Here is a 22677-nt window from a genome sequence, read left to right on the forward strand (position 1 = left end):
GCTACTCATCTGGATTTTCCTTAAAGAAAATGTACTTGAATTGAAATTTCCAAACTGTTTTTCCAGGAAGAGTTCACCAAAGGATGAACTGACTGAGCCAGTCAGGAATCTTGGGTGGAAAGCTAAGACAATCTACCAGCTGAACATAACACAACACCAAATGGAAAATGTCCTCCAAATTGCTCACCCTTCAAGATTAAAGCCTGTTTACACACCATAAAACAGCAGCTCCCTCATGACAATGTAATAGCAAAGAGCACTGTGGATGAGACACCTGAAAACCCAGTAAGGGCCCCAAATGATAATACATAATGAAACTGACAAGCATCTGAAATAAACCACTCAGACATCAAGAGAAAATATACCAGACAGACCCACAGGGCTCTTCTAATGTAGGTCATGACTGTCAGACCATAGCAAAAACATGGTGACCCTTGATAAACATTAACCTTGATTATATGTAATCATGCACATATTTTGCTCTGAATCCTGTGATGTCAACGCTTAGGGCTGCAAGAAGTGAGTATCACCATTAGCTATGAGCCTCTTTACACTAAAGATGTCTGCCTGTCATGTTTCTAGAAAGAAATGCAAAGGAATAGTTTCTATAAAAATGAACCAACTTCTGAGGACTCCATACTATCTCAGCCAGGATTACTTCTTCTTACTAAGGAACAAATATGGCTGAGTTTCTGTGTAAAGATTATCAAAGCAGGTTAAAATCAGACTGATATAAGAGAGCCAATCACAGCATCTCTTACATGTTCACTTTTTTTTTTCAGAAATTATTCACCAAGTCTCTGAGCAGGAAAGAGGTGCTGTTCAATGCTGATTCTCCAATTAATGAAAGTTACTACAATGTTCTATAAAACCCTACATGTGAGCCAAAATTCTTCATGCAGAACAAGAATGAGTATACTAATCAGAGATAATTTATCCACACACAGCTTGTTAATTCAGGAATAAAAGCACAATATCACCAAGTCAGAGTTACAAATGTGAACCGGTTCAAACCAGCTTGTCACACTGGCTTCTACAGCCACCAAGCAGACATCTGATTGTGCTAGGCAGCTATTACACATGAGAACTGAGAGCAGGAGGTAGTGGGAGTCTGTGCTCCAATCAGTGCAAATCCATCACTGCTAGAAGAGCAGCGGGTCAGAGTTCACCTCTATGGGGCACACGGCATCAGCAGAAACAATAGGTGTTCTCTACACAGGGTTCTCAAATCCAATCTAAGCCACTGTACCACGGGTGAAACATATTTTCCTGATGTTAGAAAATCCAAGATTCATAAAATGGTAAGGACATTTAGTGTGATCTAACAATTGTTATTTGATGTTCAGTATCCTGAATGAAACAGTGCATTTATTTCTACACAAACCCTGCCAAACAAAATCTAATCTTGCTTTTCAGAACAAAATCATGGCATTCAGTGTAACTCTAAGAAGGTCTAAATCATCATGTTGATATAACTTGAAATAAAAGCATCGCATTTTCTTAGAACACACACTAGTCGTACATCTGTCATCATTTTGTAGCATGAAAAACTTTCTATCTGAAATATGTTTATTAATAACATTAGATTTTTTCACTGAAATTAAAATTCAAAGGTGTTATGAAAACTGTTGTTTGCATACAGCCCCGATCACAAAATTCTCATTATGGCCACCATATGTATAAATATATATGTGTGTGTGTGTGTGTATGTTTATAATATATGAATATATATAAATGTATATTTTTTCTTAATACATAAATATCAACCACATAGCTGAAGAGTAAAATGTAACACTGGCATCCATTATGGAAATTTCCAACATGAAAACAGCAGATCTAATACACTTAGAAAGAAAAACAAAGGCAAACAGGAAACATGTAACAACGTGTTATGCAATGTGGTCCTTAGAATCCCAAACTTACTAACTGTCATCATATTAGGAGAAGGCTCTGGCTACAAGCTAATTTAATACTTAAATGTTAATATAATTTCCCTATTACTACATCTGTCATGGATGTTTTTTAACCAATAAAAGCAAGAACCAAATGGTATGCAAGGAAGGAAAAGTCTTCTCGGCAATCCCCTTATTGCACTGACCTAAACCTGCTTCAGGACCGCCGAGTTGGCATGTTCCATCTTTACACCCAGGATTTCCCAAAGACTGTGATATGAACAGAAGTATGAAATTATCCTAACACAACTGAAATGTGGCTGTTTTACAGAGCACATGAATGTGTTTTTAAAAATATTAACTTTACCTAAAATATGCAAAGAGTAAATTCAAAATAAAGGAAATTAATTTTGTTAGTCAATGCAAAACACGTGACTCACAACAGGACCAGATGAATCTCGTTACCAATGCAGCAGAGGGGACCCATGTGTATGATAAATAAAGCATAAGAAAGCACTCAGCATTTCTATGTAAACTGCGTCTGAAGGATTATTATGGGACACACACACTGGCTGAACTTAGAGTGTTCAGGTTTTAAACATTAATTTACTTTGACTATGTGCATGTCAAAATGAAAGATTGCTGTCTGGATTCAGACATGCCATATTAATATTGAACACAGGCATTCACTTCAGGTCAGTAGTCACTCCAAGTCGGCTTCAGCAGGTGGTAAAAGTAATGCACTCATTAAAATGTATGTGCTACAAGGTTATCTCCCCAAAACAGTTCTCAAATAGAGGAAGCCTTGAAACTTGAGCATTAGATATGCTATAACCAACCTCTAATTGTCACGAGTATAGAGAAAATTGAACTTACTCTTGCTAGCTAATAACCAATGAATTTAGTTGCTTTCATCACTATTTTGGGAGAGGTGAGAGAATTAAATTGTTCGATGCTAACCTGGCCGCCGACAACACAGTTAAATGCTCTTGAACCAACCTGTACAAACTAAGCCTTCTTTTCAGACCTTGAGGTCAAATAAGAAACATGTTCTCATTTTGGATACCTTATTCTATTTCTCAATTAAGTGATATTTTGTACTCCTTTCATTTTTATTAACTCCATTTACATTAATTTTCCCATTTGTGACATAATAAATTTCAGTTCTCCAGAATAAGGGCATAAAGTTCAAATGAGGAGGCCAGACTTATACCAAACATGATTTTTATCCCAAAAACAAAATTATTTCTGACCTTCAGCATCCACAACTATATGGATACTACCCAGTTTAATTTCTAAAAACAATTTTCAATGTCAAGAATAAATGCTTTGTTTCATACATGTTACACCTAAACTTAAATAGTAGTATTCTCCAGTGAAGTCTTCCATCTTCGTACTAAAACAAAATTAATTTACTACTACCAGAAAACCCACTTCACTTTAATAACATTAAAGCAAATATAGGCTATTGTCTGAATAGAGTATTTATGCTCACACACCAAAAACAACCTGTCAATCCATGTTGTATGTAAGAGCAGACATGCTCCCTAAATTTGTAATTAATCACATCCCATTGCTTCATTTCCTCATTATCTATCCAATTATCAGATAAGCAAACAGGGAGAAGAGCAGGTGGACAGAGAGAGAGGAAATGGAAGTCTTCTTGCCAGGGTGAGAACAGATCTGTCTCCTTAGCTGAATACACAACATAACAGGCGTATGATGCATATCTAATGAATAAATGAATCTATAAAGAGTCCGAGAGCAATAGAGTTCACCTCCTTCGTCTTATTTATGAATAACCTGCGGTTCAGGAAGATTAAATGACATCACTAAGGCCACAGGGTAAGTCGGTCATCCCTGTACGATCTAACACTATGTTTTTGCTTTTTTATCCTCCCACCTACACACATATTTAAGCTCAATCTAACACTCTTTCTAGAAACTTAGACCACACAAAAACAATCATGGGTGAAGAATGTACTCAGTGGTTAGTTTCACATTCAGAAAAAAGGGATTTTCCACCCTCAGGGACATCAGTAGAACGAAAGCAGCACAGCCCCAGTCTGAACATCCTGGAGACTGCGGTCAACACGTATTCGGGTGACAGGGTTGGATTTATCAGGTGGTCCATGACTACACCAATAATAAAGCCTAACTCACTAAAATATGCCTGACCAGAGTAAAAGCATTTGTTTGGCAGGTGCAGAAGGAATGATGAATCAGGAAGAAACACCCAACGCTGGCCAGATGCCTCCAGGAGTCAGTGAGTACAGGAAGATGAAAAGAAGCAGTTGAGGAAACTAACAAAGAACAATGTGCCTTTTTAGTCAGTCACTTTGAGCATGAAATCTATACTTACAATGCCTATGAATCACAACATCTAAGAAGTAATAACAAAACCATTGACTTTGGGCTCAAAGAAAGGGTCTTAAAAACTTAAGAACTGCAAACTACAAAAACGCTAAATTGCATTTGTTCAGGTGGTAACAAGTCATCCCCCATTCTGTATCTAACAACAATGAACAAGAACAGCACAAATGAGAAAACACCTATATAACAAGCTTCATTCGGTTCCCATAAAATTACATGAATATTGATATAAACTCATTAAAAATCCTAATCAAGGGCTTATTGTAACCAGAGGTATGGTAGGTTCGGTGAATACGAAAGGGAACGACTGTGCTGGGAATCTATCTAGTTAGAAGTGATGCATGAACGCCTGCAGCGGGATCCAGTAGGTAAGGAAAGCAGAGAGCGCAGGCCACAGCACCGGTAAGAGACGGCCTGAGTGGGTCTGGGTGGGACAGGGCAAGGAAGGTACAGAAAGAAAGTTCCAGCAGGGCGCCGCACCTGACAGTTCTAATGAAGGGCTTTGCCCCAGGCAGAGTGACACAATGTGTGGGAAGAGCCATCCTGGGCCTCTCACTTCTGCCACAGTCTGCATGATTCATCTGTGAGAATTAAAAACCTGAGAAAAGATGAGGAAGTTCACCGACTATCAGCCATAAACTACAACACCTAATCCCACAAGTCGTCCACTCAAATCACTGCTTTCTGACTCACTGGCGACCAAAAGAAGCCATCATGCGTCCCTCGCTTCCTAATTAACACCCACACAGAAAAAGATACACAGAAAAGAAACACAAGCCACTAACATGCATCTAAATAGGTCAAAGTCGATTAAATCCATGTTTAAATAAATTTTATTAGAATGGCAAGTGCATGACAGGTACTCAAACTTAAAACATTACATATAACGGCAAATTTCATCATTGAGTAATTTTTATGAAAACATTCTCCAGGTTTTATTGGCATCTGAGCATCCTTATGAGCAATACTTGATCAAAGGCTGGGGAGGGAGACAGTTTTAGGACAGAACTAAGGCAGTTACTGTACCCTTCACATAAGGGGCTAAATATAAGGGGGAAATATCCTAGGTGGATTTTCAATAATAAAGATAAAAATATTCTGTGGAAAAGAAAGAAATTATATTCAAGGTCTGTAAATTTATTCTACTCAATTTTCACTTTAACAGATTAAATTATTTGGGTTCTCCTTTAGGCCTTGGTTGGCCTCATCCTTTTTTGTACATAAAGTCCTCAATCTCCCCACCATATACTGTGTGCAGCATCCTTCTCCGTGGGAATCATTAGGAACACAACTCTTAGCACCTAGGGAACAGAAGCAGAGGCATGGCCAAGGCTCTGACTTCACTAAAGCTGACTGCGATGCCTGCTTCTCAGTCCTATGACACTTTCTCACTGGCATTAAAAATATATCAAAAGATGTTCAAAAGCCCTTGCTTAATAAAGCCAATGGCCCAACTCCCTTTCCTAATTAAAAGCTGACGGCAGTAAGAGTACTTACTATTTGCAATGAATGTTCGGACATAACGGTCTTATTAAAATTATGTCTATCTTATAATTTCTTCCATTACTAATGCATGCTTAAAGAAATTGATTCTGAGATACATTTTTCTTGTCCTCTAGCAGGCCTTGACACAGACTAGTATGAGTGGTAGTGGAAACTAACAAGCAGAGCCAACCAACACGGATGATTGAAATTAAAAAGCTATAACATATTAACATATCTAGGCCACACAGAAGGGTCATGAGGGAAGATCATCAGCATAAATTAGCACATTATTATGAGACAGGCACCGAAGTCAGGCAAAACCCTGCACACTCGGTCTTCTATTTGCAATGAATATATAGCATTGTTTGATTGGAGGACTTAAGGAAGTACAACCTTAGACGACATCCACTCCTACCCTGAGATACATACGGGAATCCAGAGAGCTTGAGTGTGTGGAGATGGGTGGAAGAAATTTAGTAAACACATGTTTTGGACACTTGGCTGATTTTGTCCATTTGTTTAGGAATAAAGGGCTTAAAAAATAACTCATTGCATTTTTTTACTTCTATTTGTCCTATAAGAATCTGAAAACATAAAGTCAAGTAGGAAAATAACCCTTTGTTATTTAGCAAGTCCACAGTTTTCCATCTCTAAGGAAAGATGAACAGACTAGACTCATGTTTAATTACAGTACTGCCTATGCTACACAGTAAGCCTAGATCATGTCCTCTAAAGCAGTCATGTCAGAATGTAATCTTTTTATTTTTCAGGCTATACCCAGCTCACAGGACCACTGTTAAATCCTAGAGGAGAATCTCTAGATGGCTGTCAATCAGATCCCACTGTAACTGCTGCTAAGTAACCAACCTTCTCCCTTAACTGTGCATTGCAAAGCAATTCAGACAAATCACATGTGCATTATGTTACTGGCATCAACAAAGGCAGCAAGAAGAATGAAGATTTACATAGAAGTACATCTGTTCCTATGAACATAAAAACAAACCTCTCACAACACATGGGTGGTAAGCGAGACTATGACGTCAAGGTAATAAGCAAGGGTTTCTAATGGAATAAGGTGCAAAATCTTTTTTAAGGCATACTACCCTTTAAAAAGATGATTTGGGGAGAAAAACAGAAAAGTTGAAATGTAAAACTGATGCAGATTCAAAACAATTTCAATAAATAATGGTAAAAGGCACCTGAAAGGTCCTGTACTTCTGACCTAACCCCAAAACAATGAGCACCCATCTCATAAAAAAGCAGAGTAAGTAGTCCATGCGTTCTTACTTCCAGTACAAATCCCTGGCTCTGTACAAGCTGAACATAACCGCAGACATAAGACTGGACATAAGCTCATCCCACCTGGGATGCAACCACTTGGGTCGCATGTGAGTTATCAGAGGCTGGAGAAACAACGCAGCATTGAAGAGCACATTCTGCTCTCGCAGAGAACGTGGGTTACATTCCCAGCACTCACATGAGGCAGGCTCACAACTGCCTCCAATTCCAGCTCTAGGTTATCTGGTGCTTCTGGCATCTGCAGTCACCTGCACACTAGTGCACACACTCACACACACACAATTTAAAAATATTCTTTTTTCAAGATACTGACTCCTCAGTCAGAGGTATTCACCTGCATGGTGATGGATTCAACCACACTGCTGTTTAGAAGCCTACCATCAAGCCAGAGGCACGTTATCTAATTTTGTATTTCTCACCTTGAAAAGCTATTCGTAGACCCTAGATTCTCCTTCTATCATATTACTGCCAGAGGACACAGAAACAGTGAAAGGTTTTACTAAATTTTCAAAAGTGCTGTTAATATAAAATGACTTTCCAAAATGGATAAGCCAGAGTGGTGTGACCTGAAAGCCACACAAATTGTTTATTTATGCCTGCTATGTTTTAATCACTCGACTGTTTTAGAGACTTCAAAAAATTAATGGTTTTGGCTATACAACAGCAACTATGTTTCCCATGAAACATTAGCTGTCACAGTAAGACAAGGTTTTATCATTAATTATATTGGATTATATAGTTTATGTCTACAACATGATTGTTAAATAACCGAATTTCCAAACCATTTCAAAATAAAAATGAAATCTGGTTCCTGCAAGCCTTACATGAATTAAGGATCCATTTACAAAACAGAAAATTAAATGTAAAAAATATAACCTCAATTTAAGACATTTGCAGATAAGACATCCAACACTTTTTTTTCATGAAAATGCCAACACAGGTCAATAGTGCCATCTTTTGGGGATTTTTGGAATTGCGCAAAGGTGAACAAAATGCCTTGAATGAACACAAGAACAGAGGCAAATCAAGCTACCAGTTTTTAACTTATATAAGTTACATTTAATCAATACATCAATTATGTATCCTTTAAATGTGAGTATTTAAATTTTTAGGTATTTAAATGTATTGCAGAAGCTCGTGTTGATTTGAACTTCAGTTCCATTGGTTGGACTCCTCTCTTAAAATAGCTGAGAAAACTTTAATGACTGAGACCCATAAGCCCCTGATCTATTCATTGCTGAATCAGCATACTAGTTTTCAAATTCCCAAATTAATTCATTATAATTATATAACCACAGAATCATAAGAGTCCTGTTATAAGCAATGCACACATTTCTATACACAATTTTGAAAAATAGTTTTATTGTTTTTACAGTGTTACTTATACATGTGCCAAGGAAATGATGCTTACGCTTAAATTATTACATGACCATAGAAACACTAACTGCATCAGAAAGGTATTTACATATAAAAATGTTAAAACTTGTATCCACGACAGTACTTCCATATAGATGAGAATGGGGAGCGAAACGTAACTAAAAACAGCAAATGGTCTCTCCTTTAGTGGGGGGGGGGGCTCAATGCCCATTACTTCAGCGTGCACCTGTCTCACACCTTGCCTAAGCCACAAGACGCTACCAGTGAACTGCGAGCGACCAGCTTCGAACACTCCCTCTCAAGGGTTTGAGTATTAGGTCTATGTACACTTTCACTGTCTTTTGGGTTGATATTCTTCAATAATTTCCCAAAGTTTTATGAAATCAGAACATATTACTCTAGAACAGTCTCATATTTCCTTCATTTTGATAAGCTAACTAACAATTCAGCTCTCAAATGGAAAGGAAAAAATATTACAATTGAATCACTCATTACGATAAATTTTATTCAAATTGCCATCAGCAAATGGTTCTTCAGAGAATGAATTTTTAAAGCACAGCTAAAAGGCTATCACGGAGCCGCCTTATAAGGTAGCAAAACGGTGACTGAAAACACAGAAGGAACAAAGACAGAGCCCAAAGGGTTGGTTGAGTGCTGCTCTGTGGCTGGGGATGCGGGGCTGCCATGAACAAAGGCCTGGTCAGACCCAGCACTGCAACTGCAGAAACGGAGATACAGAAAAGCATGTCCATTTATAATAATATAAATAAATATATATATTGAGCACTACCTTTCACAACAGTGATTATTAAATAATTCAGAACATCTTCAGTCCATAGACTAGCCTCGTCATTTCACAGAGCACAGAGCTACAAGCACAGAAGCAGACGTGGAAATGGAGACCTGGAGATCTCTAAATAAAAGCCTAGCGGCTGGAAGGATGTGACTCCCCAAAGCTCTCCTTCACCTCTCGGGGCCGTTCTGCACCCACCAGGTCTTCTCTAGAGACAATCGCCTTCCCCTATTTCTTAGTGGTGAGTGAAAATTCCATTCTGAAGGCCCTTAGATTTATTTCTGTTAGTCCCTGAGGAATAAAAAGGGGGAAAATGAGAAAATGCCATTCTTAGCCCCACTTTTCTACTATACCCTTCACCAACCAGTGCAAATAATTCAACTTTTGAACACAAGGATAAGTACACAGGAACACACACAAACCAACAGGAATATAGCTAACCATATTTTATCAAGTTTAAAGGTCCATCAAAATTGCTACAGTCAATTCCATCCCATTAAATAGAAAGCAATTACTGCTTCCAATTTAATAAGAATGGATTAAACTGGGTTTCTGATTCAATACCATTTGTAAAAGTGTCCGTGTCAGGAAGAGTGATGGCGCGTGGCTCTTATCTCAGACATGTCAAGACTAAGCTGACTGGTCTTGACAGTCAGCTAAAGAGGACTCTACTGAAAGCTTCCAGGCTTCTCGTGCACATACACCATTGAGTCAACTGTTAGAATACACTTCACTTCTCACTGTCTTAAAGTTGGAAAACAAGCATTCCATTCATCACATTCAAAAGTAAGTTTGACTGGATCACTAACCCATATACAATGTACATTAAAAATATTCCTGTTTTGTGAGTGGTACCCTGTGCTATTAATCCAAACACACACAGACATTCATTTAACCCTACTCAACCAGAGACAGAGGCTCACTTCTAATCCCAGCACTTGGGAGACTAAAGCAGGAGGATCACCATAAGTTTAGGGCTAGCCTGGCCTACATAATGCATTTCAAGCAATCCTGGGCTATACAGTGAGACTCTGCCTCAAGAGAGAGAGAGAGAGAGAGAGAGAGAGAGAGAGAGAGAATATTCTAGTAATCCTACCAAGGACACTGACACAGATTTGTTCAGCTATTAGGCTACTGGAAGGTAGCACCAGGTTTTACAGTATGACAGTGTTCAGAGCTAGGAACTGGTGCTCTGACTCACTGAACTACGGTGTCTTTGAAATGTCCACACTGTGTAAGATAGAAAGATTTCAAAGGAAAACTGGGTAAATCACCCTCAGGTGGGACCAGTGCAAGAGTCAATGTTTCAGCAAAGCACAAAGAAGCTGAACGGCAGCAGTGCCACGGAACTGTGGCTTAGAGAGCAGGGCGCCACAGTGCGTGAAGAGGATGCCGAGGCACAATTCCATCCAAGAAAAGCCCTTCAGTTGTCGTAAACACGATCACACAAAAGAATGTATATAAACATGTACCAAACTTCTGAGCCTCGTAAATCAGCCATCAACCCCATGTCGATGGGTTGTGAGGGAGTGAGGGAATGAAAAGGGTGACGTTTAGCTCATTCTGCTTCCCGTTTCTTAGGCCTGACTGCTGTAGCACATAAGCGGGTCTGAGGAATAATGAGGGCCCCAAGGGATCTGTGCAAGTGTGAAAGTAATGGAGTAATAAGGTAACAAGCATTTTTCTCAGATTAAAAAATCCTACCTTTATATATTTCTACAGACGATGACCACAACTGTAAGGTGTGTGATCGATCGGCAGTTAGAATTAACCAGATTAGTGCTAATATAAAATATTTAGCTTTAATAAAGGGAAGAAGGGAATTTATAAAACCAGGGTTCCAGCGATTTAGGAGCGCAGGAAAACAAAGAGGAGGAAACAAACGCACATGGGTGTTTTATAGGCTATTTGTGGGCCGGGGGGGGGGGGGGGACACACGCCTTATCCAGCATCAGATTGGCTGAATTCCCCCATCACACAACCAGACTCTAGGACAAGCAGTGAGAGCAACCAAGACCAGTAAAGGATCTCAGCCCATCTCCGGATTATCACACATCTGATCTCCTGCACACTGCATCTCACATTAACATGAGCTCACACAGCCTCTGAAAAGGTCAATTTGCCAAGTTCTTATATAAATACTGTCAAAAATATAAAAAAGCAGAGAAAAATTAAATGTTAGGTAACTTAATGACTTCTAATCATTTTATTAGATGATCATTTGTAGCATGAAATTCATGTTCAGGGGTCATAACATCACTAAGTGAGCACACGATGCAATACTGCCATCTGCTGCTCAAGAGCTAAAAACACATCTGTAATGCAAATCCTCTTAAATCTGAAGCCAAAAAGAGCTAGTGGACGTTCCTGAAGTTCTTAGTCCTAAAATTAAAGAAGGCAATGTAAAAAGTTAAAATTTCTAAGTATGTTTTTAAGTGAAGGTTTCATGGTAATTTCTCCTCTACTTATTTTCTTATGCAGGAAAACTACAATTTAAACACAGGCTATTTCTAAATAAATTATTCCACAAAACTAGTGGAGAAAACCTCCAAGCATAATCTGAGTGGTTAAAATATTAAATGGGTATTAGCTTTCTGAAATTGTATGGATATGTATTTATTTGTCTCAAAAAAAAAAAACTCTAAAATACCGCATGAAGAACACAGTGTAGAAGAAGGCCAGAAATTTTTTAAGGACTGGGTCTCCTGACACAGCACTGCGATCACTCCATGGGCTGGCTATTCTAGTCACGTGCTACATAAAGCTGAAGTTCAAAGAACCTCAATGGCCAGGCCAAAGGTTAACCAGATGAAGAACAATCTTCAGGTTCATAAAGAGAAACAGGAGAATGTGACAGTTACCACAATTTTAATAGTGGGGAAATTGGGAAAACAGGTCGTCAGTCTATCAAAATGATTTCACTAGCCTGTGAGTGTCAACCGTTACTGAGCATTCATTTTGGACATAAGATGAGCTTCTTCTGCTCATGAAGACACAGAACCAAGCACTTGGGAATTCACACCGTGAACTACATTTCACTACTCCTTTAAAACAGAGAGAAGATTCTTATCAGTCATTCAAGGTTATTTAAACATAAGGAAAATATTGTTTAGAGTATAAAGAGGAAAAGAGCTACACTATTTAATTTGTACAAATAACAAAATATAGGACAAAATCAGTGCCACTAAGCATGCTGTTAGTTCAAACACGGGTAGTTTGGGTGTTTCATAAGAAGACAAACATGGAGAAATTTCTGAGTCAGTAAGACAAAAAATAAATAGAAGAAATTAAATGTTTCTGTGCTCTCTGAAAAATGAAAGTGCAAACTTGTATGAAGAAGAAACAAAAACTAAGAAAGAAATCACAAAAATAGCTGAGGATGTAGCTCTGTGAGAAATGTCAACCTAGCACTCTGGAAGGCATAAGTTCAAATCCAAGCACAACCTAAGTCTGTGCTCCCAGTCATTTCAAAGAAGCCACAAAAATTCATCATGTACTCCACTTTATACCATACCATTGTGTACCGCTTTATACTTAAACATCCTTCTAAACATAAATATAGCCCAATAAGGTACTACAAAGCATTTGTGTAGGGGTATGTGCATGTATGAATGTGTATGCAAACACAAGTGTGCATAGACACACATGCAAACGTGCAAGCATGCACATAGACGCAAGAAGACAATGTTGGGTGTGGTTTACTTAGTGCTGTCCACCTTCTGGAAAAAGTCTCTCACTAGCCTAAAATTCACCAGGTAGGAAAGGCTGGGTGGCCTGAGGATGCCTCCCCAGGGATAGGGATACAAAAGCATAGCACCTCACTGAATGTTTTTTTTTTTGGGGGGGGGGGGAGTTGATTTTGTTTTCTGTATTTTAAGCAGATTATAGGGCTGAATTTTGGTTCCTCGTGCACAAGCACTGTACCAAGTGAGTGAGTTATCTCAACACAAGAACTACAAAATTTCAACCAAATACTTAACATAGACATCACAGATTACAAAACTGTGAATAGAGAACCCTCATTGTTTTTATAATATAAACCATAACTCCTTGTAAGAACTTATTTTTTTCATTTCTCACTTATCCTGGACTCCTTAAAATAAACACAACTTTCTTGCAAGATCTTATAGCTAGAATTTATAGTCAAATCTAGCGTAAGTTATATGTAAGGTGTGTCCACTGGCACTGTTCAGTGCCTTTACCACAGCGTTGTCTCTACAAACCCTTCTCCAAGACACACTGATCCCTGAGGTCACAGAGAGCTATGCTGTGCACAGCCTCTAGGAATTAATTATATGTATAAATGGCCTTTCAATTGCAGCGCTGTAGGACCCTACTATATAAATAGTTTTTCAACTACATTGGTCCACACCCTTCCAAATGATAGAGTCATTATTAACATACATATTCTCTCTCTCTCTCTCTCTCTCTCTCTCTCTCTCTCTCTCTCTCTCTCTCTCTCTCTCTCTCTCTCGTATACTGACTTTCACTAAAGTCTTTAGTCTTATTTAGGACGTTAAATCTGTTCACTGCAATTTTTCACTTCTGTGGTTTACATCTAACCAAGTTGTTGGCCAAAGGGACCCCTTGGGAACCCCCAAACAACCCAAGCTATTGATTACTATCCACAAACTGATGCTAAGGCCCTATCCCTGAAGACAACAACTACACAACTCACTGAATGTGGAAAAGTACAGCTGGTGCCTACATAGAGCTTTCTCCCCAGTGACTAAATAGTCATGGTACTGGAAGGAACTCTGCACACTACCAAAGGAGAAAGGTAAACACCAACCCAGCTACAAACTCTTTGAGCTACAGTGGTGACCTACATGCAAGATGTGTTAGTGCAATCGTGGCACAAGGCTTGTATGTCAAACCACCTAATATCTAATTGGATTTAAGGCCCACTCCATGAGATGGAACCCATCCCTGATACTGCTCTTGTGGCCAAGAAGTTGAGACTACATAGGCCAGGGACCTAGGAGAAAACCAAAGGAACATAACAATAAAATGACTCTTAATGACATTCTGCTATCCCCATAGATCAGTGTCTTGCTCAGCCACCATCAGAGAAGCATTCTCTTGCAGTAGATGAGACTAAATAGAGATCCACAAACCTGGACAATGTACAGACAGATAGTGAGAGACCTTGAAACACTCAATCCTAAATGTGGTGTCTCCATCAATTCCCTCCCCTCAGGGATCAGGGAACTCTGCACAAGAGGCAGAAAGATTGTAAGAGTCAGAGGGGATGGAAAATATCAAGGAAAAAAGACCTTTAGACACAGTAAGATGCACATGTGAACTCAGACACTGTGACAACACGCACACGGTCTGCACAGGTCTAAGACAATGGAGTCGCAGCACTGACAGCAGAGTAGACACAAGCTCAAATCCACAGCCCAGAAGCTATCTCCTACTGATAACTGCTCACACAGGAAAACTCAGTTTGATCCAATGGAGACTTGCTAGGTATACAAACTACTCTTAAGGCCAGGCCCCATATCCAGCAGTAGATGGCCAACACAAATCATATTCAATGGCATTTATGGAGGCTGACTGTATATAATATTTTTTCGGGGCTTTTTTTTTAACCTTACAGTTCCTTGCATATATAATTGTGATTTCCCATTTTGTGTTTTTATGGGATTTCTGTGTATGTGAATGCGTGTGTCTCTGCATCTTTGTGTTTCTTGGGCTTTTTCTTTGGCTCTCTTTTCTTTGATTTCTTTATTTTTGCTTTACTTAGTTTTATTTTATTATTATTTTTTAGATGCCTGCTTGTATACTACTGAGAGAAAAGGTAGGAAATTGGATGAGTGGGGAAGTGAGGAGGATCTGGGGAGGAGCTGGGAGAGGGGAGACCATAATCGCAATGCATAGTATTTTTAAAAGTCTATTTTCAGTTAACACAAGAAAAAAATCACTTTCCAAACAAAATACAGGGCAATGTATTCTGATCTTCTATGATACTGTTCATATTCTGCAACCTAAACCAACACATTTCTGACTCCGTTCCCCTTTCCATCTACCTCTTTAAATCCAAATGCCCCTGACTCAAGGCCTGCTTAGCCCACACCATGTTTCCTGACTCAGAGTAATGATTCCAGGAATCCAAGTATGTGATTCCCTCATCCCTTTCACCTGTAAGACAAAGGGAGCCTGCGCTGACGTCTTCAACCCACTGTTGATCACACACACTGCAACACCATGTACGAGGGGTCTCCTTTTACATTTAGGTATCTCCAAACTCCCCGCCTTTGTCTCTCTGTCTCTGTCTCTCTCTCGCCCCTGACCCCAAATCTCAATATTGTTACCTGTTTCGTTTGTGTTGTCTGGGAAAATCAAGGGCTATTTCCACCCTTCACGGTCGAGTGCCGGAGACAGCTAAAGAAACAGCTCAGTGTAGTGGCCACAGCCATCTTGCCACAGCTGTTGCCCTTCCGTCATCTGGGACACCTCCTACATGGCTGACCACTTCTACTGCCCCGTGCTGCAGCAGGATCACACAAAGACAGCTTTGAATAAGACCTTCAACTTTCTACCTTAGCAGTGGCAAAACATGGCCAGCAAAACAGACGCTTCTGAGTAATAGTATCAGTCCATGAAAATAACCTAAGATGTGGTTGGTAATTTCCAGTCATCAGAGAGGAAAGTGGATTATTGGCAAGTTATAGAAATAGTTTTTAAGACTTATTTATTTTATGTGTTTTGTTCATAGGTAGGTCTATGCACTATACTGGCAGCAGAGGTAAGAAGAGGATACTGGATCCCCTGAAACTATATAAACTATGGGTGAACCACCCATGTTGGTAATATGAAATGAATTCAAGTTCTCTGCAAGAACAGTAAGAGCACTTAACCTATGGCCCATCGCTCCAGCCCCCTAAAGTGGATATTTATATTTTATTCATTTTATTTTATATGTATGGGTGTTTTGCCTGAATATATGCACCGTGTACATGCAGTGCTGCTGGAGGCCAGAAAAGGGCATCAGATTCTCCAGAACTAGAGTTACAGACAGTTGTGAAGCACCATGTGGGTACTGGAAACTGACCTGGGTTTTCTACAAAAGTAGCAAGTGCTCCTAACGGCTAAGCTATCTCTCTGGTTCCATACAGTTCCTATCTTAATGCATGAACACCTATGCTTCTCATTCGAGAACCATTCCTATGGCTAATGTCTGAGCCTTAGAAAAATGCTAAGACCCAACTCTAACAATAAAGTGATGGTCACCCCTAGCTTTACAGACTGTCTGCTCACAATCATAATGTAAATCATTTGCACTCTCATTCCAGATAGACTTCTAAGCTTCTCAAGGCATTACCTCTAGCTACAGAAAAATCTCTGCAAAGAACCTTGAGCAAACGGTTTTTGTTAAATATACTACTCAACACATAACTGAATACTTCATTAAAAATATTCATCACTGCCGGGCGGTGGTGGTGCACACCTTTAATCCCAGCACTCGAGAGGCAGAAGCAGGCAGATCTCTGTGAGTTCGAGGCCAGCCTGATCTACAAAGGTTAGTTCCAGGACAGGATCCAAAGCTACAGCAAAACCCTATCTCAAAAAAAAAAAAAAAAAAAAAACTCATCACTAGTGTATACAGTCTAACAAAGTCAGAAATCTAAAGCCAGGATATTTTAAGTATTTTTAAAGCTTAGATTAATAAAGTTATTGGTTATAAACTATGTAAGATTAGCATCAGAAAAATGAAGATTTTATAAACTGCACTACACTATAAATGTAAATAATGAGTAGTGAAAAGAGAAAGCTAAGAAAAGTTAGCTAGTGACCTGCACAAAGAAAAGGTAATAGTATTTTTACATTGAATTTCTATTATTGTTATTGTTCTGGGTTATTTTTGAAACAGGATATTGCTGTGTAGCTCTGGCTGGCCTCAATTAAATAGAGATCTACCTGCCTCTGCCTCCCAAGTGCTAGGATGAGGAGCACACACCACCACAACAGGATTCCACTGAATTTCATCAACAAATCAAGGATTCAAGAACCAAAACTTTTCTTCGTGTTTCTGTGAACTCTACTTTTAATTAAGAAGGTAGAAATTGGCCAAGCAGCTCTTAGTTGACAAGCTAACCACAGTAAGAGACCTGCAGCTTTAACTCTGCAGTGAAATGCATGCCAGTGCACCAACGGCCCTGTTTCTCTCTCCCTCTCTAAAGTGAAAACCTTCTCATGAGGGTCACACATAAAGACTCCTGGAGGGCATTTTTTTTTAATTTTAGACAACAAAAACTACTCTAGCAAAAGCTACTATTAATAGTAGATTTCCATACTGACTGGCTGTTAAAACACTGACTCCAAGAGACCACAGCATGAGGCAAAGACATAAGGCTGTGCAGATCTGCCTGAATAATCTCAGTGTGGGCTCTACTGCACACGAGCGAGGGGGTTTCCTTCTGCTAGTGTCTCCATGCTTCTTTGTCTTCCTTCTCCAGTCTCAATCTTATGCTAAAGCAACAGCAGCCTCGTGCCAGTTCATTCATCTTAATCACACGGAAATATCTTCATACACTGAGCTTTCCAGCAGTTCATCGCCCCTTCCTAAGAAACGTGTGTAAAAGCCCCGACACTTAGAGCTAGCCTAACCAGAAGGAACATATGTCACATGTTTCATTCCACGGCATATCAGAGTAGTTAAAGTCAACTGTGTTTACAAATTTTCATACAATCAATCTATTCTCTGTTATTTTTTTCCCTTAGGAGTTGTTTGCTTGCTTATTTGTGAGAAAGTTTCTCCACATAGCACTGACTGTGCTGGAACTCGCTATTTATATCAGACTGGCCTAGAACTCACAAAGATTCACCAGCCTCTACCTTTTTTTACAACATTTACAAAAATTCCCCTCTTAGGAGCGGTGGGATTAAAGGCATGCATCACCACACCCAGCTTACTCTGCATCTTAATATAATTTATTATATAGGTAAGCTTGATATGTTTCGTGTAGAGTGACATCATCACAAGCAGGCGAAGGAGACTGAGATAAGCAAGCAGGCAGCATTTGCTATTGCCACTGATTTTACGTAACTTTGTGTAACAGGTATTACTTCAGTCAACCTCAATTCAAACACAAAAATTTCACTTTAGGATTTTTTAAAATAATCTTCTAATTAGTAATGTGATCCTTGGATGTACTTTTTAAGCAAGTATTTTAAATGTGTTCCCAGAACCAATTAAGACAAACAGAAACACACCCATCTAAAACCCCAGTACTCCCTCAGAAAGGAGTATCTGAGGGTTTAAGGCCAGTCTGGGCCATAGAGTAAGGAAGGGAAAAAGATAAGATGCCTATTGTTAACTAAAGCAGCTGTGCTTGGCATATCAGGTCACTTGCTTCTAAGACTCCACGTGTGAAAACTGGACGACTTACTATAAATGAAGACACTGAAAATAATTTAGCAAGATCTCCAAAAGAAGTAATTCAGAAACAATAACCAGAACCTTACCAGGGGAAAAGCTCAGCCTATAGAAATCTCCCAGAATGTGTTCCTGGAACGGAGGCATTCAATCCACATTTCTACGTGATTTTGAGACAGTAAGTGATTGTACGTACAGTCTACAGCATTCAAGTCATGCTGACGTGAAGACAAGGAGCAGTGTATAAGATGCAAACACATGGAATTAACACAAGTATATCAGTACTATACTACATTATTAAGAAAATAAATTTCATTTTCAAATAATTTTTAGTTTTCCTTTTTAAAATATTCCCAAATAAGAAATGAAAATGAGGGCTGGAGAGATGGCTCAGAGGTTAAGAGCATTGCCTGCTCTTCCAAAGGTCCTGAGTTCAATTCCCAGCAACCACATGGTGGCTCACAACCATCTGTAATGGGGTCTGGTGCCCTCTTCTGGCCTACAGGCATATACACAAACAGAATATTGTATACATAATAAATAAATAAATATTAAAAAAAAGAAATGAAAATGAAGGCTCGGTGGGTAGAGGAGACCACACTGAGGCAGAGAACCTGAGCTCCAGCTCCAGTTTCCACATTGTGCAGAGAGAGCTGATACCAGAAACTTTCCTCTGGCCTCTGCGTGAGTGTCCTAGAATGCATACACACAAAATAAATAGGTGTAATTTTTTAAAGAAATTCAAATTAAATCTGTATTCTAAAGAGTAAACTGTTTTGTTTAGTCTTGTTTTGTAATAAAGTCTTACCAACTAGACCCAGGTGGCCTGAATATACTGCTATAATAGACCAGGCTGACCTTGAACTCAGGCGACCCTACTACCTCTGCCTCCCAAGAGCTGGAATTACAAGACCACCATGCTCAAAAAGTGAAGATTCGTATTTAAACATATAGGACTGTTATGTTATATAGAGACTACTTTCACTGGACCATATTCAAACTGCCAATGGATTAAACTGTAAATTAAAATACAGTGGATATTTACTATCACCGCAGAAGTCGGTACTTAACGTTTTATAATTTCCTGAAAGGCTGCCTTCTTATCAAACTACACACACCATCAGAACATATTAAGCAAGCTCAAGCTAAATTATACTAAGACTTAATATCAAATATAAAGTAGTTAATTATGAAAATGCATTTTTAACTGGGAACAGGCTTGAGATTTCCAAAGCATCCCACCCTCCCCAGTATGCTCTCTCAACCTCCTGCATTTGAGACAAGAGCTCCCAATGCTGCTACTGCCGTGCCTTTGCTCCACCATTAGGGACTTTAACCCTCTGGAAGAATAAGCTCAATTAAACACTCTTTTATAAGTTGCCTTGATCATGGTTACTTCTAATCCAGTCTTTGCTGGTAAGTAATTGGTTGTGAGGGACCCATAAAGATATTCCACCACAGGAGAAAACTCCTAAAGACGTCTAAAATCCAGAGGTGTTCCAAGTTCATATGTGATGGCTCAAAGCCCCACCTGTCATTGGAATCTGGACCCCTTCACAAGAAGCATGCAAACAAGGGGAGGCTCCAGTTGAAGACTTTGAAGGTTCCCAACCTCACCAAGGACACTGTTATGGTTCCTACTTACATAAGTTTGGGCAAGCGTAGGAGAGTGGAATATCCAAGCTTCAGCAAGCCACGTAGGCTCTGGAACTAGGCCCAGGAATGGAGTGAGGCCATTTTCCATTGGAGATTAGGACATAAGAGATTAGGCTGTGGCCAGTGTTGGAATGGTTCTAGCCACCTGCTACCACCCGGTGTTCCATCTAATTCACTGGAACCATTAGTCCAAATAAACTCCTTCACAAGGTGCCTTAGTCAGGATGTTTTATCACAACAGAAAAGAACTAAGACAGTGTGATCTGACAAACCACCAGTCTCTTCAGAAATACAAAGCCAGAAAGAACTGCCACAAATACTCGAATACTAACACAACTTAACAATTAGATGCAAAGTGGGCCCTGGAACAGACCCCAAAACAGAAACAGGAAAAATAGGGAAAAGCTGAACAAGTCAAGCCAGATACACAGTTTAGACAGCAGTATCACAAAGGTGATAATATTCTAGCTTACAAATTAAAGTATTGTGTATCGTGTTCATATCAGAGGCTGGGTAAAGGACTTATGTGAACTTTCTATAGCTTTTCATTTCAAAATACAAAAGATTTTAAGGTTACTTTAAAATATAATACAGGGCAGGTGAGATGGCTCAGTGGATAAGGGCACCTGTCATCATGCCTGACATCATATAGAGTGGCACACAGGAAAAGAGATGGAATCCCCTCCTGCAACCGTCCTCTGACCTCCAGATGTGTACCAGTGCACATGTGTGTGCACACATGTGCACACACATATACACACACAAAATAAAATGTAATATTAAGTAAACAAACAAAAATGAAAGGTAAAAATATGATAACCAGCTTATCTAATAATATATAGTAGCTATTAGAGTCCTACCTTCAAATCATTAAGTTACTCTAAAATATCATTAAATTGTTGGGGCTAGACTACCTGTCTCCAAAATCTGCAACTCTGAAATTTAATCAATAAAATACATTATGGACCAGTCTCATTACCTGTAATTTTATAGCCATAGGCAGCCAGCTGTCCAGCCATGTATTCTCCATCTGAATTATTATGTGAGCAGCCCCATGTTCGAATCCAAATTTTCTGTATGCCTGGAATAGTGCTGTTAAGTAATCAATTAAAACAAAGTAAGTATCTTTACATGATTTTTAAAATAAAAGCCACTAGATGACTTCAGGGCACATTACACAAAAAACACACTAGAATCAATTTATAAGCTAGATACAAAATGCATCAATTTAATTTAAAATCTGCTGTTACAACAAAACTCTAAAATCAAAGGACAGTGAGTTGGCTCCGCAAATAAAGGTGTTGCTGCACAAGCCTGGCAACTAGAGCTTGATCCCTGGAAACAAGGTGAAAGCGGAAAGAGAGAACTCCCCTACGGAGTTGCTCTCTGACCTCACAGGTTCACCATGGCACTCTCGGGCACACTCTGTACTGACTAGTCTTTTGTCAACTTGACACAGCTAGAGTCGTCTGAAAGAAGGGAACCTCAACTGAAGAAACGCCTCCGTAAGATCTGGCTGTAAGGCATTTTCTCGTTCAGTGATGACCAGGCTGTTAGCTGCCCAGACTAGAGTACTATAGATTGCTCTCCACAAGTCTATAGTAAGGCCCCATTGCTGAACTCACCTACACAACTCACTGATCATGGAGAAGCAGAGCTGGTGCTTACCCTGCCTGCACCCTACTGACTAGTGCTCACGTCCTGGGAGGTACTCTGCATGCTACTAAAGAAAAATCCAAACACTAACGCAACTACAAACTTCAGTCTACAATGGTGACTGCATACAAGATGCACTAGTGCAACAGGGGCACAAGGTTTGTGAGAGAAACCAACTAATATCTGCTTGGATTTATGGCCCACTCCATGAGTCAAACCCGTCCCCTACACTGCTCAGGTGGCCAAGAACCAGGGAATAGATAGGCCAGGGACCTATCTATAAAACCAATACTACTGTTCTACTAAAAAAAAAAGTAGCAATAAAATGACTACTAATGACATTCTGTTGTGCTCATAGATCAGCATCTTTTTGTTTTATCTTACTACATTTTATTTTATCATCCTAGAAGCCTGTTTGTTTTCTAATGATAGACAGATGGGAAGGGAGTTGGGGAAGAACTGGGAGGAATAGAAGGAGGAGAAACCATAATCATAATATATTATGTAAAGAAAAAATTTTAAATAAAAGGGGAAAAATAAAATGGTAAATAAAAAAACAATTTTTTAATTAAAAATAAATAACATCCTTTTGGACCCAGAAGAAGATTCAACAAGTAAAGGTATCTGCTCCAGGCCTGATGACCTAAATTTGATCCCAGATACACATTAGAGAAAGAAAACTAACTCCAAGTTGACCTCTGACCCTCACTCACATGCTTCGGCCATGTATTCGTACACACTCACACATGATAAATAAATAAAAT

General features: G+C 39.2%; 1 protein-coding gene across 1 annotated transcript in view; it reads right to left on the reverse strand.

Moving 5' to 3' along the window:
• Cdkal1 (CDK5 regulatory subunit associated protein 1 like 1) overlaps positions 1 to 22677 on the reverse strand; it is a 511294-nt gene that overhangs the window by 482423 nt on the left and 6194 nt on the right. The window contains 1 exon segment of the mRNA XM_038335499.1: positions 21237 to 21349. Within this exon segment, the coding sequence (XP_038191427.1) occupies positions 21237 to 21349 (113 nt within the window).

Source organism: Arvicola amphibius, chromosome 6, assembly GCF_903992535.2.
Source record: "Arvicola amphibius chromosome 6, mArvAmp1.2, whole genome shotgun sequence".
NCBI classification, from domain to species: domain Eukaryota; kingdom Metazoa; phylum Chordata; class Mammalia; order Rodentia; family Cricetidae; genus Arvicola; species Arvicola amphibius.